This window comes from Pseudomyrmex gracilis, unplaced genomic scaffold, assembly GCF_002006095.1.
Source record: "Pseudomyrmex gracilis isolate BER0280 unplaced genomic scaffold, ASM200609v1 scaffold_4, whole genome shotgun sequence".
Lineage (NCBI taxonomy): Eukaryota > Metazoa > Arthropoda > Insecta > Hymenoptera > Formicidae > Pseudomyrmex > Pseudomyrmex gracilis.
The window spans coordinates 1,743,426-1,754,280 of record NW_018020588.1 but is presented as its reverse complement, the minus strand read 5'-3'; the positions used below and the strand labels follow the sequence as shown (position 1 = coordinate 1,754,280).

The window sequence follows — 10,855 nt, the reverse complement described above, 5'->3', positions numbered from 1 at the left end:
TTGTACATCTACTTTCATATTTCTATATCACTTTCTCTTAAAGAACCGATATAGAATTTTTTTTCGAGACTTCTATATCACTTTCTCTTAAAGAACCGATATAGAATTATTTTTTGAAACTTGTGTTCTTTTATATATCACTTTTCTGTATCACTTTCTCTTAAAGAACCGATATAGAATTGTTTTTTGGAGGCTTATGCTTCTTATATTTATTTTCTACATTTTATTCTCTTCTAGTTTATTTTTGCAAAAATATATATTTAAATATATATTTGAAATATATGTATTTAAATATATATTTTTTCTTTTCTTTTATTCTATCTCATCTATTTACATATGGTACGCTTTTATCGGGTGGGTATATACTCTCTTTAAATCATAAAATAGAAAAACTCGGTCGGGAAACTAAAATAAATTTAAAATAATTACTTTTTAATTTTAAAACAACTGTCCTTCGCGTAAAATATTTGATAGATTTTAAAACTTTCCAAAGTAGGTAGGTAAAAAGTCGATCGGTGTTTGTTTGAAAGCATATAACACTTAACGTGTTGTTTATGTAATCACATAATGCATAGATTTTAAATCCTTTATATTGTTTTTATATATATAACGTTGAAGATATTTTCTCAACATGGCAAAGGTAGGAAAGGCGCTGTCTATATTTTCTACGTCTATGACTCAGACTACCAGTTCTAAGATGAAGATTACAGTAGCGCATGCGTATCCAACTCCGAGAAAATAGAAGCTGAAAGTTAGGTGACTTAGCAGCATCACTTTGAAGTTGCTCTTTTGCGCTTCTTTTATCTTCATTTCGCGTTTTATTTCCAGAAGTGAATCGTCTCGAGACTTCAGAATTAGGCCAGCTTCCATCATCATTTGAATATTATGATCCACGCGATTAAACAACGGCCAATCTTCTCGAGTAACATACGATTGTATCATCTCGCGTAGTATTTTTGACTTGACGAGGTTCTTGTTTTTTATCCGGTAGTACATGTGAAGGCAATCTCCCAGACACGCGGCAGTCGTAGAATTCTCCACAAATTCTTTACATTCGTTGTACGTAACCGACATGTAGCGTGATTCGAGTACAGGATCGCTTAATAACGTTTTAAAGTTCGATGGCCCGTATATAGTATATCCAGATTTCTATGAATAGCAATAACTTTATTATTATTATTATTATTATTATTATCAATTTTCTTTTTTTTATTTAAATGAGTCAAAATATTATTATTAGTATATCATATTATGTATTTCTGTTATAAGTAGCTTCTATTGTAAGTAAACAAGAGAAGAATAAACAGTAAAAAAAAAAGTTTTATCGTTTTTTTTTAACAGTAAAATTATAACTCTTACCTTAAGACCTTCAAGTGTGTCAATATTATGATGATAATAGACGGGCACGGTGAGCAGAAACGACAAATGACTTTGGAACAAGGCGTTAACGTTTAGAATCAGAATAAGTGTCATGCAGAGAAAAATTCTGCTTGAATTGATTTTTGGCGGACGCAGAACTGCCACACAGACTACGAGTCTTATTATTTGCAGTACGGATTTGATGTATCCTTCAGTTTTTGTAAAAATGACGTACGTGAGCAGACACATTAGGATTATTCCCGCTAGTGTTCCAGGCGATAAAAACTTTATTAGCTTGATGAACGATGACACTGCCGGGATCGGTTTTGTAAAAATGCAGAGACTTGATCTTGTGTGAGGATACGTGTATCTATATCAATATCAAATGTTCTTTGTTAAATATCTTGATCTGTGTTATTTTTTTTCACAGGATATAGTAGTTTCTTTTCTAAGTGTGGTAGTTTGGAAAACAAACGAAGCAAACATATTTGAGAAGAAAATTTAAATAATAATTTCAAGACTAGGTCGCATACTTGTGCCGTCAATCAGTAATCTCGGAAATAAAGCGCGAAATTCGGTTTTTCTTTCCAGAAAAATGTTAGCACGCACCTGACTTTCCACAACGAGAGCAGCGATCTCACGTTCATCCCAATATCTATTTTGCCGTCGCTAATAGGTGCCAGCAGACCTGTCAAAGTTTTGTTCGGACCTATACCACCGAGCATATAGATGCTAGATCTGGAAACTTCAATGAGGAGTTGCGCTTTTAGTTTGAGAAGGATTATTTTAATGATTTCACTGTTATCTCCTCGAAATTTTTCGAGATCGGGCGCGGACATATTTATCTTTATAAACGGTTCCATTTCTACAGCGTTCAATCGAATCACGTATCCGTTCAGACTTCGTGTCTTGTCGAAATCCAGATTCTCGCATGATATGTTCTCGACTGTACGACAAAATAATCAAATCGTGTTATTCGTGCGGATGAGTTGTCTAATCAAAGCAGTTGTAGTTGCAAATATATAGTTACCGCCGTCGTATGGCTTTCTTAATATTATAAAAGGATGACCGTTTCGTCCTTTTGCTCGAGCCACTTCTTTCCAGTTACTCGGTGTGTAGTTCGTATATGGATTGTACGTGTACAGAACGATTCCGTCGTCCGAATCAGTGCACATAAATATGACCGAGAGCAAATCGTATTCCCAGGCAGTCCAGAGAAATGAACGAGCTTTTATGCAATTTCGAGATTTGCTGTCGACCAGAATATACAATCCTTCCGAGTTTGCCCACGGTGAATCTTTCGTTTTCTGCGTAAAGAAACGTGACAAAATAAAGAGCATAATCTGCATATTATATGCTTAATACATATCATTTAAATTGCGTTTTTGTATCGTGCTTTACCTGCAAAATAGCCCGCAGAATGGGCTGTGAAGAAGCCGAGAACAAAAAGCGATGCGCCTTTTGAAGCAAGTTCATAAAGTAACTTTCGTACACCGTGAAGGAGTACTTTGTTAAGGCGAACGATTTGAGATCATTAGATCGATAGCTTATTTCATCCAAAAGACCTATCGAAACATTTGCAAAATATCTGAGAAACTCGTTGTATTCCCCGCCTAATATGTAAATCTCTTGGGTCATTGTTGATGGTCGACAAGTGGATACAATTTTTATCTAAGGAACGGTTTTTTGATATGATATTTGTTTGTTATGATACAAATATTTTGAATAAATAATATACTGGTACATAAAAATTTATATTATTGTTGGAACTGCTGGATTCTAAGTAATAGTTATTTTCTCGGTAATTCAACTTACCATCGCTTTAATTAAATTTTGATTGATCGGTTTTTCCAGACAATATATATAATTCTTCAATGTCACATTATTATTAAAAGTACAAGGAAACACACTTGCAATTGATAACGAGACTAAAATACACAGAGATATATTTAACATCGCTTTTACACACATGCATGTATCGTATAATATTACTTATTATTATTTTAACTGCGTAATAAAAAAAAACTAAATACAACTTTCTTGCAAAGATCTGCGAACTTAGCTCGGTTAAAGAACAATTGAATATCAATACGTGTCTTGCAATTTTATTACCGTAGGCACAGTTTCTTTATTTTTATTCATATAAAGATAGATGAATGTGTGCTTTTATTATTTTTTCCATTTGGTTAAAAAAATAACGATAAAACGTGTCATTAAATCTCTGACGTTTGCTATTTTGTTGTACAAGATTATTATCATTTTAAGAAGAATATACCTACAATAACGTCATTCGGTCTAACACAATATGATATAAATATGAATATATGTATATCAGTGCTACCTCTAAGTAATAAACTGGTTAAATTACCGCGCGCAATAAAGTTTCGCGACGAAACAGAATTAAAAAAAAAAGTTTTATTTTTTTTTTTTTTAGAGTCGTTATGCACACGTTCAAGTGCATATGCATTTTGCAGTAGCTTTGTATCTTTTCATCTTCTTAATTGTTTAATTTCGTTTTTAAATATACTGTTAGTGTGCGTTGTATATTTTAGAGAAAAAGAGATTTGTCGTTTAATCAGCTTGATTTAACATTTATAGTAATTTTTATTTATTTTGCAAACTCTTGTTTTATATTTTGTAATTTTATTTTTAAAAATATTACAGAATATCGTCTTCTTGTACTTTTATGATTTTGAGCTTTTTTCTCTCTTTCTTTCTTTCTTGTGTACAAAACTAATAAGCAAAGAATATTACTTTTTGAAGAACTATCAAGTAATGTTGTTTTGCATTATTAAAAAAAAAATTTATCTTTCTTGTGTATATACTTCTATTTCTTTTACTGTTTTGACCTATACATAGGTCTTCCATTTTTCATAATTGCCCGATAATGTATATAATGCACGATTGTGATAAACGTTATTTACATCGACATACTCTGTCATGCTTTTATTTCTGATAGAAGAGATAGCGCAGAGAGTGACATTTTGTTAAATAATTATATACGCTTTCTAAATTATAAGAACACGATAACATCTTGTCAGGTTATAGGAATATTGCGCAATAGTTTTATGTTGCAAAAGTGAGACGACGTTATCGTGAAACTATTATAGTTGAAATTATTAAATGTTTTCAGTAAAAGAGAGAATATAGAAAAAAAACATGGTGAGTGTAAAATCGGATACTATCGATTTTTGCTTAAATTTTCTTTAAAACAATTGTTTTCATTGTGTAATACTAATAATCAATATTTGTTCATTTTAAATTTTATCTCGAATTCTTTATCTCTTATTCGATAAATTCAATCGTCAGTTTATAACTTTATTAACTATAATTTAATATAACTTTATTAAAAAATGAGTTCAATAGAAAAAGAAAGTTGTCTTAGCCACATAATATCCGAACAACAAATTTTAAATGTAGAACGCGTAATATGTCAGCGCTATATGGAGGTATAATTGACAGATAACACGACTACTTCCAATTAGCGTGCGAGACATCCGCGCGAGTGAATTAATGAGCGTGGATAAGCGACAAGAAGATAAGTGCGACGAGCGTGAAATAAAAGAAGAACATGATTCCTCAAAGAAAGTGGGGGAAGTCCCCACTATTTGTACCCGGAAAAGACAACATGCGGAGGATACGAGCTAAGAGAGATAGTGTCGAACAACCGTCGTTGTCGTGCGACGGTCGAGAGTTCGTTTCGCACCTTTGAAAAAGGAACCGGAACCGGTTTTTCGCAGAGAACGTAACGCTGGTTCAAAAGACAAGGAAATGATGCGCCTTTTACAAGGAATCGCGCGCTGGATGTCATCCTTGATTCTGTTTCTTTCAACAACACACGCAGTGTCAGCGAAGCAACCGCATATCGTTTTTATTTTGGCAGACGATTTGGCAAGTTTTTTTTTTAAATACGTTGCAATATATGAAAAATGGAAACTACTTTATTGAAAAAAAAGAAAAAAAAATTTACACTAGTGTCCGAAGATAAAGTGATAAGGAGATAAGATTTCTGTTACAAAACATGCTTAGAGATTTGTAATTAATTCTACCTCAGGGATGGAATGATGTCGGATTTCATGGTTCCGGTCAGATACCGACGCCGAATATAGATGCTTTGGCGTATTCTGGACTGCTTCTCGATAGGTATTATGTCACTCCAATCTGTACACCGTCCAGAAGCGCTCTGATGACCGGCAAATATCCCATTCACACTGGAATGCAGCACGGCGTAAGTGTCAACAAAAAGCAGTGTTTTATTGTTACATGCACCAAACTTGTGTGAAACAAAAGCGCGGAAAAAAAAAATTTTTTGTGGAAGAAGAAACAGTTCTGGCACAATTTTGCTTATAAATTAATCTGTAAATATGTAATTTGATACACAAACAAGTTCGAGTGTCTGGTAAAATGATTTATCTCAATTTTATCACTTAAATTTGTTTGTTTTTTTTTTTTTCATTTAAATTTTTCTCTTTGTTCTACGCGTTAAAATTAAAACAATTTATTGTTTTGTCGATTTTTTGTTTAACTATCGTTATATTTGTTTAATGCCGTTATACCTATATCTATCAACGTGATAAATGCAATTGAGAGTCATTATCAGCACGGCGGAAATATTGTTGTTCTGCTTGCGGGGACGTACAATAAGTAATATTATGCACTCTCGCACTTTTGTCGCTCTCTGACCCGGATTGTTCAATTGGAAATTACTATACTAATACTACGTTATTTGCGTATTCACACACGCACACACAATACATGCGTGTCTACAAAACGGACAAAAGAGCGGATGATCAGTTTATTGCGCGAATATTTCCTTCGTTAGCAGCGCAAAGTGCGTAACTTTTCTTTGCAATTTTTTAATTGTTAAACAAAAAACTAGCGATAATAATATATCATATATCACATAAATATATCGAACTTCATGAAAAATTTAGGTTCTTAAAGGTGCCGAACCCAGAGGTTTGCCACTTCACGAGAAGATCTTGCCGGAATATCTGCGAGATCTTGGCTACAGCACGCACATCGTCGGCAAATGGCACTTGGGATTTTACAAAAAGGAGTACACTCCGACTTATCGGGGATTCGATACCCACACTGGCTTCTGGACTGGACATCACGATTATTTCGATCACACAGCTGTGGAAAATGTAAGCGAGTTTATAAATGTAGGTGGATGTGTGTGTGTGTGCGCGAGCGCGCGATTATATTCCGGTAAAATTACATTATATTTATTATAAATGGCAACGATACAAATCTGAAATTTTGTGTAGCCTTATTGGGGTTTGGACATGAGACGAGACATGGAACCGGCGTGGGATCTTCACGGCGAATATTCCACTGATGTTTTTACGAAAGAAGCAATGAGACTGATCTATAAGCATAATTCTAGTCGACCGATGTTCTTATATTTGGCTCACGCGGCCGTGCATTCTGGAAATCCGTACAATCCGCTACCGGCACCGGACGAAGAAATCGCCAAGTTCAACAATATATTTGATTACAATCGGAGACGTTTTGCGGGTAACTGATAAAAAAAAATAAACATAAGCAAAATGTTAGCAATCGGATTAGTAGCTTTGTAATTCTAATATAGGTATGCTGAGTAAACTGGATCAATCAGTGGGCCAAGTTGTAGAAGCTCTGCAGAAAAAAAACATGTTACGAGATAGCGTAATTATATTTTCGTCCGACAATGGTGGACCTGCCGCTGGATTTAATCTGAACGCAGCATCTAATTGGCCGCTGAGAGGTGTCAAAAACACTCTTTGGGAAGGTAATTTTATTTATCTGATTAATGAGTTAAATATAATAACTTTCTACGCGTATGTAATTGTGTGATTTTCAGGTGGCGTTAGAGGTGCGGGATTACTGTGGTCGCCTCGGCTAGTGCGTCCTGGTCGAGTTAGCAGGCAGATGATACACATTACCGATTGGCTACCGACTCTCATTACAGCCGCCGGTGGAGATCCATCGAACTTAACTATCGACGGCATGGACATGTGGAATGCGCTTAGCAATAATACCGAATCGCCGCGTACAAGCGTTCTGCATAATATCGACGACATTTACGGTGTGTCCGCTATTACGGTTGGCGACTGGAAATATATTCAAGGTAACAGAATTTTAAGAGTAAAAACTCCGTTATAAATTTAATTTAAAAAAAACGCTACGAAAGAGAGCTATAAACAAATGAAATTTTATTAAGTTTTTTTCCTATTTATTTTATATAGATTTATTCTAAGACGCATTGAGAAATTAATCTATTAATTGTTGTAATTAATTTAATTCTGGACAGGATCCACTTACAACGGGGCATGGGACAAATGGTACGGACCATCGGGTAGGGAATGGATCTATGATGTAGGTGGTGTAATCGCCAGCATGGCGGGACGTGCGATCGCTAGTGTGGGATTGACGGTAACTGCGGAAGTTGCCCGAATGCTGCGCGAAAATGCGATGATCAAGTGCCCGCCGAGAAACGACAGTCTGCCAATCTGCAAACCGCTAGAGCAGCCGTGTCTTTTTAATGTCTATCAAGATCCTTGCGAGGATAACAATCTCGTTCAGCAGTAAGTAAAATATGATTTTATATTGAGAATCTTTTACAACACAGAAAATTGTAAAAATTAATCATATTGACGAGAAATATCTCGATTTGTATCGATACTAGTTGTGTAATTTGATTTTTATGTATCGTTAAAGATTTCCCACAATCGTCAGAAAGCTGCAGGATGAACTAAAAAAACTGAACAGCAGTGCAATCCTGCCTGGAAATCTCTCGTGGGACAAAAAGGCGGATCCAAAACTGTGGGATCACACATGGAACAATTTTGGTGATTATAATGATCTTACGGTAAGTGCTGCAGCTTGATTAGTTAGATGTCGGCGAGTTTTTATTTCTCTCTTCTTCTCTTTTGCATTCTCTGTCGTATATAAATGCAATAATATGTATAGTGCCTTTTATAAGTTGTTAATAAAATATAAGTAAGATATATATAGTATATGTAATATATATACAACGCACATATATATATATATATATACACATATGTATACCACATTTTTAATATAATCACAAATACAGTGTTAATATATATCGAAACTTGAAAATGCTCTTTAATTGTATTTTAACAATGCAAAGTTTTGACAATATATGTTACTCAATCTGTTGATATAATTTCACAGCGCTTCTAACATATATATATATATATAGAAAAACAATGTGTACGACAACATATCTAACACAAAAACAAATAAATTTGTAAAATTTGCGAGATTGTATTGTTATCTATTATCTCGAAGATTATAAAATCGTTAACGATGCAGTTGTAATATTTGAAGAGGTGTATTTGAATTTACTTTCGGCTTTGTTATCTCAGTCGATTGTATTGCTGTAAGGCATTTCCATAACTTTGGCGCATCTGAAACGCAAAAATTTGAATTCCGTTTATTTTCCTTTTTTTTGTTAGAGACCAAACGTGTTGTTTTATGATAAATACTCTTATAATATAAATAATATAAGTGTAAAAATAACACACACAAAAATCGTGAGAAAGAGAGGTAATTGCAATTCTAAAACTCAATGCGTTTTTTATACATGCTATTGAAAGTTGTGTTGTTTTTTTTTACGATTATTTACCCGCAGCGAGCAGGCACCCATTCAAGTCCACTTGAACAGATCTCTTCTTGATTGCAAGTACATCTGCACACGTTTTCATCCCAAACCATGCGACGCGATCTATTGCACTCTTTTCTGTTCACGCATTCGCACGCGCAATTATCCTCTGAATATACTTGATGCATGTTGCAATCACTTTTTTCCACACTACATTGACATCTAGAATCAGATTTTGTATTAACAAATATAACATCAATGTAGTTAACAACGGATGTAAAATAATCGTGCGGAAACGAATTTTGATAGCGGTTTGCGGTGCTTCGCACATGTGGCCGCGTTGTGATCTAAAAGTACATCCGGTTTCTTTGCCTTTCTAACAGTTACTTCCTCGAAAATCTCAGTTATTTCAAATGTCAAGTTTTTTTCATAAAAAAGAACAAGCATTTTGCCAAACTATTGAAATTGATTGAAATGTTTTACGGATTATTTTAAAGAAATATAAAAATACAATTTCTGTATTAGTTTGAAACTTATCTTACATTGGAGTATCTTACCTGCATTTAGTATGTTGTTCGACATAAACGTGATGACACTCAGGTGAGTTGACGGTAAATACTTTAATTGGAATTGTTATATTTACTTTCTCAACTCCCACGCATGACTTATTGTGTGGACAAAATCCGCCGCATCTCTTTGCAATAGCGTAATTCGGGAATAAGACGGTACCCGGTATTTTCGATAACAGTTTTACCACGGTATCTCTCGGTGTACACGTCACATGTTTTATATGATTCTTCAGTTGTTTGAATCTTGCTTTTCCTGAGCATCCTGTCAACAGATTCGCACACTGTGTATCTATTTTTAAAATAATCAAGTATGCAATTGACAAAAGGCAGTTGCAAAATACAAACAATTTTTATCTCCAAAAAATGCTACTGCATTTTAAGTGTTAGATTACAAGAAGCGTAAAAATGTTGAATAATGATTGATTTACTAATCTACTATATGATTTTTCTATGTGATTTCTACAATAATCGTTCCGTGTAACATAACAATACATTTATAGCGTATCGTCAAACAGTATATTTTGTAAATCGGTATGACTTGTTAATACAAATATAAATTGTTTGTGATATTATATAACTTGTACAAACCACTATGACAATAAATTAGAATATACATATAACAGAAAGTGTCGATCGATACCTATCTCCTGCATTTCGTGCATTTCGCCGTCTTCGTACAGCATTGTTACGGTAGAATAAATCCGAGTGATCAGTAAAACACACACTATTTCAAGAAACTTCATGACTAGCCGATATGCGAACAAAAGAGCTACTAGTGCAAGTAGTTCGTTTCAGTCTGATACGTCAATAAACAATGAGACGTAGTAAAGTTCTCTCTTTGTCTATTTATACCGATCAAAGGATGCAGCGCGGTGACGATGTGGTTTTTAATTTCATCGGATGTCCGGAAAAGAATTATGCGAGGAAAGACTTTGCTAGTGTACGATAGCAATGTAGTACCGCAAAAAAACGATAAATCTAATAATATACTTTATCTTTAAAAGACACAGATATAAGATTCGTATATCTCGCAAATTATTTGCACTTATGTAAATGATGTACTTGTATTGTACTATCAATTTTAATCATCGTTAGTTCGTGAAGGAAAAGTGATATTTTTTAATACCTTATAATTCGTTTTATTTTTTATTCACGTACTACTTGTGTGTATTTTTATATGATTAGTCGTGTAAAAAAGTGATGTTATGTGTTTGATGTGAGATTGTCAAAAAAAAAAATAAATAAATAAATAAATTACTACTGTGAAGAGAAAGGATAATAAGAAAAAATTGGTCACATAATATGTGTGCAG

At 33.9% G+C, this 10,855-nt stretch overlaps 4 protein-coding genes across 4 annotated transcripts; 1 reads left to right on the top strand and 3 right to left on the bottom strand.

The window, feature by feature from the left end:
• Window positions 1-678: 678 nt before the first annotated feature.
• Window positions 679-2,222, bottom strand: LOC109856968. The gene is made up of 3 exons (XM_020432765.1): window positions 1,969-2,222; window positions 1,306-1,729; window positions 679-1,149 (listed from the first exon to the last, which is right to left on the bottom strand). Exons 1-3 carry the CDS (start codon window positions 2,220-2,222, stop codon window positions 679-681), a joined length of 1,149 nt encoding a protein of 382 aa, XP_020288354.1.
• Window positions 2,223-2,235: 13 nt separating this feature from the next.
• Window positions 2,236-3,029, bottom strand: LOC109856758. Its single transcript, XM_020432388.1, has 2 exons — window positions 2,761-3,029; window positions 2,236-2,666 (listed from the first exon to the last, which is right to left on the bottom strand). Exons 1-2 carry the CDS (start codon window positions 2,995-2,997, stop codon window positions 2,322-2,324), a joined length of 582 nt encoding a protein of 193 aa, XP_020287977.1. The 5' UTR covers window positions 2,998-3,029; the 3' UTR covers window positions 2,236-2,321.
• Window positions 3,030-4,841: 1,812 nt separating this feature from the next.
• Window positions 4,842-8,377, top strand: LOC109856743 (arylsulfatase B). Its single transcript, XM_020432361.1, has 8 exons — window positions 4,842-5,250; window positions 5,414-5,587; window positions 6,294-6,506; window positions 6,630-6,879; window positions 6,953-7,132; window positions 7,205-7,471; window positions 7,655-7,928; window positions 8,062-8,377. Exons 1-8 carry the CDS (start codon window positions 5,131-5,133, stop codon window positions 8,228-8,230), a joined length of 1,647 nt encoding a protein of 548 aa, XP_020287950.1. The 5' UTR covers window positions 4,842-5,130; the 3' UTR covers window positions 8,231-8,377.
• Window positions 8,378-8,451: 74 nt separating this feature from the next.
• LOC109856750 (vascular endothelial growth factor A-like) lies at window positions 8,452-10,673 on the bottom strand. Its single transcript, XM_020432375.1, has 4 exons — window positions 10,184-10,673; window positions 9,532-9,805; window positions 8,999-9,196; window positions 8,452-8,780 (listed from the first exon to the last, which is right to left on the bottom strand). Exons 1-4 carry the CDS (start codon window positions 10,284-10,286, stop codon window positions 8,735-8,737), a joined length of 621 nt encoding a protein of 206 aa, XP_020287964.1. The 5' UTR covers window positions 10,287-10,673; the 3' UTR covers window positions 8,452-8,734.
• Between the last annotated feature and the right edge of the window lie 182 nt (window positions 10,674-10,855).